Raw genomic sequence first — 8,520 nt, 5'->3', positions numbered from 1 at the left:
TGCTTTCCAATTCTATTTATCACGTCTAAATTGTGTAACTTCTTTACAAGGACTATCTGTGTTCGTCACTTTTCGGCGTCTTTTATAGGCCATTTAGATATGACATCATTAGCCGGATTTAGCGCATTATCAGGTTTTATTCGCTAAATCCGTTCAAAATCTACTAGATTTACCATAAATCCTTGTATTGAGTGGATTTGTTTTAAATCCGGCATAAATCCTCGTATACAACTCTGTTTTTTTCAACATTTGGCCTGTTCCCGTACTTTATAAAGTGGTAAAAGTCGTAAAAGTCGTAAACGATTTTCATATAAATTTTGTGTACGGGAACGCAAAATGTGTAAAAGTGGTAAAAAGTGTAAAAACTTTTTAGTTCTGGAACAGAGCTATTGTTGCTAGAAAATACAAAGAGTTGCAAGCTGAAACAAGAAACAAGGTGTATGCATCGGTAAATTGCTACAACAAAAATAGTTTGAAATGTCAACATTTTTAAACAAGTCCAACAAATTAAGTTTGCTTTGATATACAAAGTTGATTTTAATCAACCAAGACTAAAATTTTGGATGTCTAAACAATAAAATAATTCTTTATTTGCTCATTAGTTAGCATTAGTAGCATAATGTGCTGACATTTTCAATATTAAACAATAAATTTGTAATTTGCCGTATGTTTCTTGAGACGAATTCAATTTACAACAACTTATTTTGACGTTTCTAATTCGATCAGATGGGCTGATGCATCTACCTTGGTAATTGTGCTATGAACAAAAATCAGCTGACAGCCATTTAAATCCTCCAAAGGTATATCTAAATGAGATTGTACCGGATTTATTAAATGCAGTTGAGGATTTATGGCTAGTCTAATGCTTGGTTTACATTTACGAAATCCACTCGATTTCAACTGTCAAATCCATAGGTTAAACGTCAAATGAAATCCAGATGAGATTTCATTTGACGTTTGAGCTATGGAATTGACAGTTGAAATCGAGTGGATTTCGTAAATGTAAACTTAGCATAAATGAGCTATCACTTATTGTGACGTTTTCTGTCGTGTTGTGTTCAGTGTGTCTCTCTTCTGTTGTGCTGTGTTCAGTGTGCGTCTTTAGTTAAGTCGTGTGTCATACTGTCTTTAGCTTTGTTCCTTTACTTTTTTAATGGTAAGAGTGGTAAAAGGGAAAAGTGTCAAAATTGCTCTAAATTGCTCTCTCATGAACAATTTTACCAGAAAAGTAAAGGAACGGAAAAATGGTAGATCTGGCAGCAATAGGTGTGTCTTTTTACGTGATAATTTGTAATAATTATTACAAAATGTTACTAAATGCTGTCTTTTTACACAAAAGTTCAGTAAAAGAGAGCGAAGTGAGAGAACAATTTTGACAGTTGTTTGCTGAGAAATTGCTAAAAGTTGCTGAAAGAATTTTTCCCAGCAACATTTAGCAAGTTCGATCAGCTGTTTTTTAATCATCTGCTAATGGTCAGCTGCTCAATGTTTATCTTATTTTTATGGAAATATACTATAAATATTACGATTCAGGTTTATTTATTGATTATTTTATTAATATATTCATTATTTTTTATTTATTTTGCTTAAAATTGAAGACCTTTTTCATTGCTTTGGAGTTAGTTTTCCTTTCATGCATTGGCGCCAATGTTTTTGTTTTGGTTATCAACTGTTATCTTGCTAATGTTGACTAAATGCTGTCTTTTTACTTTTTTCTCTATTTTCTTATCAAAGAGCAAAATCTCTCTTACTCTCTGAAAAGAAGTTACTGAATAATTATTACTGAAAAAGTAAAAAGACACAACTATTGTCAAAGAGAAACATAAAAAATTAATTTTCGTCTTTTATTTCACAGTTTTTAATTTAGTTTTGTCAGCGCTCGACTTTTTCTTCTGTTCTTCGTCCATTTTCATCTTCATTGTGAAATAGTCGTCAAACAAAAGTCGAAAAATCAATTCTGCCATTTTTTACCTGTAGAAATTTGTCTGGTAGCCTGTGGTAGAAGAGAAAGCCATTTTTGCTCTCTCTCCTCTCTCACTCTCTTAAAAATTGCTTCCAGTTTTGCCACTTTTCGGGGTTAAGGAACCCTTTGCAGGTTAAAAATGGTAACAAATGGTAAAATGGTAACCTCAGGTAAGTAATGGAACACAGCTTTTATTTGATATAAGCGAGTACATTCAGCAAGTAGTGGGAAGCGCAATGTAGTGGCTGCTGCGTAACCCGTTCCTACATATAACTCTAAAGCCACACGTTGAAACTTTCATAGCGTTTGGGAGAGAGCGAAGGTGAAGGAGCTCCGTCATCAGATCATGGTCCCTAAAACCTTTGTAGGGGCCATGTTTAAGCCTGTGAGGACCGTTCCTTGGTATCTTTCATCCCCTATGTCACCCTATGTTAAGAATATTAGTTCCGTTGTATTATTGTCCAGAACCTCCATCTATCCCAATGTCCTAAAAGACTACAATGTAGTCTTCCAGCGAAAAATTTACCTTCAAAAAAATCTTCAACTTGGTGTGAATATCACGGAAGGATTTTGCCGGAGATGTACCACTGCAATTTACGATCAGCGATGTTTCACCCATAAGAACGTTAAAAACTTGGGTTTGGGCGTCGGGTTAGTAACCCTCCCCTAGAAAAAACAGCCTACTATGAAAAAACGAAAGAAAAGAAAAACAAACCCCTCTAAAGTTGACGCAGCCCGCAAACGTTTTAAGGACCATGATCTGCGAATCTGCACCTAGAATGTTCGCACTCTTTATAGGAATGGCGCAGTTTACGCATTGGCAGATGTACTTGAAAAGTACAATGCCGACATTACTGCCATACAGGAAATACGATGGAACGAGAAAGACGTCACAACAACACCTAAAGGTGACGCACTGTATTATAGCTGCCATGACACAAAGCATAAATTTGGTTGCGGATTTGTAGTTGGTCGGAGGATAAAACATCTGGTCTCCAGCTCACCCCAGTGAATGAAAGACTTGCTGCAAATTGATTAAGAGCAAAACTCTTCAACATCAGCATTATTTGTGCTCATGCCTCCCACTGAAGACAAGGACGAACAGACCAAATATATATTTTACGAGCGCTTAGAAGAAACTTATGACCGTTGCCCTGCCCATGACATCAAAATTATTCTAGGCGATTTTAATGCCAAAATTGGAAAGGAGAAACATCTGACAATGGTATGAGGCTGATAGACTTTGCAGTTGCAAAAAACATGGTAGTTAGCAGTACCAGATTTAATCATCTCGATATTCATAAGGGCACCTGGCTGTCTCCAGATCAGAAAACAAGAAATCAAATTGATCATGTTGTGATAGATGGAAGAAATTCATCGAGCGTGTTGGATGTACGATCGTTCCGAGGCGCAAACATTGATTCGGACCACTACCTTGTTGCAGCAAAGGTACGCACCCGCTTAAACGTAGCAAACAAAGTACGAACAGACACAACACGAAAGTTAGACATCGGTAAGCTGCAATCACAACAGATAGCCACAGCATATTCCACTCAACTAGCCCAATTGCTTAATCAAAGCACTCCTCATCCCGATAACATATCAGCGCAATGGCAAAATATTGCCCACTCCATGCAAACAGCCGCAAAATCTGTACTTGGATACCAGAGACCTCCACCAAGGAATCCATGGTATGACCAGGAGTGTCGTGCTGCTACCGAAGAGAAAAATTCGGCATATAGGGCTACTTTACAATCAGTAGCAACGCGTAGCGCACGAGAGAGGTATCGAGAGAAAAGGAGAGAGGAGAAACGTCTTTTCCGCAGGAAAAAGAGAGAGATGGAAAAGCGGGAGTGTGAACAAATCGAGATGTACAGGAGACAGAATGAAGTCCGAATTCTACCAAATAGTGAAACATCAAACTGATGGCTTTGGAACTGGCACATCCTCCTGTAGAGACCAGCAAGGTAATTTGGTAACTGATACAGATAGTGTGCTAAGGATATGGAAAGAACATTTTTCAAAACTGTTGGTATCCAATAGCAGCGAAGACGACAATGATTCCACAGACCCAATCCCAGAAGAGGGTATTGAATGTATACCGCCCAGCCAAGATGAGGTTAGGACAGCAATAAATCGGCTGAAAAATAATAAGGCAGCAGGAGCCGATGGCTTACCAGCCGAGCTGTTCAATACCGGAGGCGACACGCTGATTAGGTGTATTCATCAGCTAGTTAGCACCGTCTGGCAGGAAGAACGAGTACCCGACGATTGGAACCTGAGTATCCTGTGTCCCGTCCACAAGAAGGGAGATAAGACTGTATGCTCTAACTATAGGGGCATAATTCTACGAGTACCCCCTATTGCCTACAAGATCGTGTCAGGGATATTGTGCGAACGACTAAAGCCCATGGTCATCGAAATAATTGGACCATACCAATGCGGCTTTAGACCTGGCAAGTCCACCATTGACCAGATATTTACCCTGCGGCAAATCCTGGAGCAGACCCAAGAGATGCAGATCGACACCTACTACCTTTTTGTCGATTTTAAAGCAGCCTTCGATAGCCCGCTACGTTCAAAGGTATTCCAAGTATTGCAATGTCTGAATTTGGTATCCAAGCAAAGCTCATTCGGCTTTGTAAAATGACTCTAACTGACAAAAGATCTTCAATTAAAATATGAAAGAACCTCTCCGAAGAGTTTTGTACCAAAAGAGGTTTCAGGCAAGGAGACAGCCTTTCGTGTGATCTTTTCAACATCCTGCTAGAAAAGGTTATACGAGAGGCAAACGTCAAAAGAAGTGGCACAATCTACACCAATAGCCACATGTTACTTGCTTATGCTGATGATATAGACATCATGGGACTATCAGTAAAAGAAGTAACCGATACCTTTATGGAGGTCGAAGGAGAATCTGCTAAAGTGGGTCTGGCGGTAAACGGCGAGAAGACCAAGCTGATGGTGTCGACGCGTAATGCGTCCATTGAGACCGGACCAACTGTTGAAGTTGGTTCCTTTAAGTTTGAGGTAGTTAAGGACTTCGTCTACCTCGGCACTGAAATAAACACAACAAACAACATCAGTTGTGAAAAAAGAAGAAGAATTGTATTGGCCAACAGATGCTACTATGGTCTAAGTAAGCAATTTAAAAACAAAGCCACAACTCATCAAACAAAAATAACGCTTTACAAAACACTGATACTACCCGTGCTGATGTATGGTTCCGAAGCCTGGATACTTGCGCAAGCAGATAAGTCAGTGCTTGGCGTGTTTGAGAGAAAAATTCTTCGAAAGATCTAAGAACCGATCTGCGTTGACGGTGAATATCGACGTCGTATGAACCACGAGCTGTATCTGCTATACAACGACATCAATATAGTTAAACGTATCGAGACGCAGCGATTGCGTTGGCTAGGCCATATAATAAGAATGTGCGATGATGAACCCGCTAAAAAGGCGTATAAATTCGAGCCACATGGCGGTGCACGCAGAATTGGCAGGCCAAAGAATATATGGCGCAAGCAAGTGGATGAAGAGATGACAAGGCGCGGTATTCCAAAAAGCAAAGCACGAAACAGAGAGAATTGGAGATCTTTTCTTAGTTCGGTCTATGGAACAAATGTTCTGTAATGGGCCAGCTAAGTAAGTAAGATGTTTCAGATATCGTTCGAAACGCGAAATCATCCAAAGCGTTCGGCCCACACGGAAGTTCAATAGCAATGCTTACGCAAGTGGGGTTGAGTATGTGACAAGTATTCTCAATATATAGTTAGCCACCCATATTGTACCAGATGGTGTCTTGATTCTGACCACTAATTAACCCAAGATATTGGGTGTACCAGCATGCCACAGCTATTTGCGACAATATCGAAAGTAGGAACAAGGTTCTGAAGTCAATGCTTACAAAGAAGTGGAAGAATATTCAAAGCTGTCAGAATGCCGCCCTAAGGGCTGCAACAGGGTGCTGCCTCCTCAAGACACCAGCGAGCCTTCAACTCAACAAGATGGTGTTAATGCAGTAACTGCTTGGGTGAATCTGGTCTCAGAGGAACAAGAACCAGATAACTGAATAACATACATATACGAACGAACAAGTTTGCGTTACCATAACAATAAAGACTAAAAGGCTCAGAACACACGGTCCGTTGCATTCTGGCAGCGTTGAATATTTTTCTAGATCGTAGTTCTAACGTTTGCATGCCAAACTGCTGCTTATGTACCGAGGCCTTTAGGGCCTCGCTTTCTTGCTTACTTCATTTCTGGTAAAGATTAAAAAGCAAAGGGTAACCTAGTTCGATTTTAATTCGGCACATTAGTGGGCATTCTTATCATGAACTTGGCGATCGTGAAATGAAAACAATGATGACCTTTTATTATGGAGATAAGAGAATTTAAATGTTCAAGCTAGAATCAAGAAATAAACACGATTCTGAATACTACAACGGAATAGTTACATTTTAGAAAACAACGACGGCGACTGTATTTCGGATCGAATAAGAAATTATGAAAATTGTCTTAAATTTATGTATTGCCTTACTGGCAATACAAGTGAGTTTATAATACAAGCGAAGCATACATACATATTCAATTCTAACCCACTATCACTTATGTCCCAATAGATTGTCTTCGCTGCTCCTCAAAAATCCTCAACAACTGTCATAGAAACCACAACGGATGTCTCTGCCAAAACCTCTACCTATCATCGACGTTATCAATTATTCGATACAATTCTGCTGAAAGTTAATAAAATTGTTTCCGATGAAATATTGGCCAAAACCTCAATCTATCCCAATGTCCTGAAAAACTACAATGTATGGTTGGAAGAAAATAAACAAAAAATACCTCCGAAAAATTTACAATCCTATGAAGACCTCGAAAAACACCTTCAAGATGATGTTAACACTTCGGAAGCATTTCGCAAGCATCCCACCAATTGTACCCTACAACGTAAGGTCCATAATTTGTTCTTTATCATTGAACATATTCGCTATGATTTGCGACACAAGGAGGTCAATCAAATTTGGGGTTTACAACAGAAAACTTTAAATGAAACTGATGAAGAGGCTACTAAAAAGGAATTTTTGACAAACGATTTGCCGTTGATAGTAAAAGATGTGGAAAATTTCATTGCCAGTTTGGATGAAGCTGGAAAGAAAGAGAATCAAGATATTATCAAGTGGTTTAATATTTTACAATCTAAGACATCGGATGAGGAAAAGATTGATGCATTCGATGATATTCAAGATTTATATGGAGAAGAAATGGAACGTGAAACCAACGCAGGTGAAGTGAATTGTCGTTTAACCGTCCAAATGGAGTGGCGCGAACACATTATCGCAGGTGTATTAATGGCAATTGTATCAGCCTTGAAACCGGACCTGGAATTTTCAACAGCTTAAGACTTGATTTAATTACGGAAATAAAATAAAAATATTCACTAAAACTTTTCTTTAAACATTCACTATTATTGGGCAGAAGTTACTTGAAAAAAATGTTCGGAACTCCTTTCCTTTACCGACCCACCGCAGAAAATTATGAAAAAATTACCACAGATAGTGCTTTTTATCCCGATTCCAACCATGTATTGCTTTTGTTGCGGAAATGTATACTTCTCGAGATATGGGCCTCCAAAGATCAGCGAAGGCCCTAACCTATAACGTTGGTAAAACATCGCAGAACAAACAATTGAAAACAATTACCACAGATAGTGCTTTTTATCCCGATTCCAACGATGTATTGCTTTTGTTGCGGAAATCTATATTCCCGAGAAATGGGCCTCAAAAGATCCACAAAGGCCCTAACCTATTTTTCTCTAAAGAGCCGGCCTTCGGCCAGGATTTAAGACTTTCTCCTATGGACAGGTGAAAATCTCGGGAATGGGAACAAAATTTTCTTTTAAATTAAATATTTTTGTTGGATTCTGTGGTAATGTTTTAATAATTTTCTGTGGTGGTTTGCCAACATTTTAGACTAGGGCCGCACAATGGTTCAAGAATCGATTTTCCTGGCCAAAAATCAAAATTTTGTTTTATCAACGATATTTAATTTCTATATAGGATTCGATAGTAAACATATTGAAACTAAGGAAATCAAAAAATTAGGTCAAAATATTGGAAGGTGTGGGCGTGGTGTGTCCCTAAAGACGAACATTTCCCCCTTTTTGGGAAATACGTAAGTTTTGCAAATTTCTCGAGAAAGGCGTAGTTATTTCTCGGAAACTATAACAGCTATTGCGTTCATTGTTTTTTTTGTAAGATATATAGGATTGTGGCCATTGAAAATCGTTTTAGTAAATTACCGTAGCGTTTACACAACATGAGCTATTTTATTTTTCCTCAGGTACTAAATTTTATGAAATTCCAAATTTAGTGGACTAGAACTTTTGTGGAACAACATGGAACAAAGTTATGTTTTCACAGAAAGATGCCCAAGAGTCTCTTCTTTCAGCACATATATACTTTTGTACCCGTCCCGTTCAGTCCGTTTAACACTTTTTTCAATTTATTGAAATTACATGGGTAAAAATGTGTGTTTTTCTATACTGTTTCCATATG

The 8,520-nt window shown here is 38.4% G+C and overlaps 1 protein-coding gene across 1 annotated transcript; it reads left to right on the top strand.

The window, feature by feature from the left end:
* Nucleotides 1-6,361: 6,361 nt before the first annotated feature.
* LOC141392728 (uncharacterized) lies at nt 6,362-7,409 on the top strand. The gene is made up of 2 exons (XM_073965610.1): nt 6,362-6,514; nt 6,586-7,409. Exons 1-2 carry the CDS (start codon nt 6,470-6,472, stop codon nt 7,363-7,365), a joined length of 825 nt encoding a protein of 274 aa, XP_073821711.1. The 5' UTR covers nt 6,362-6,469; the 3' UTR covers nt 7,366-7,409.
* Nucleotides 7,410-8,520: the final 1,111 nt, after the last annotated feature.

The sequence above is a fragment of the Musca autumnalis genome, unplaced genomic scaffold, assembly GCF_047663935.1.
Source record: "Musca autumnalis isolate F117 unplaced genomic scaffold, ASM4766393v1 scaffold_2, whole genome shotgun sequence".
Lineage (NCBI taxonomy): Eukaryota > Metazoa > Arthropoda > Insecta > Diptera > Muscidae > Musca > Musca autumnalis.
The sequence above is the reverse complement of the archived record's forward strand: the minus strand, read 5'-3'. Positions and strand labels throughout refer to the sequence as shown.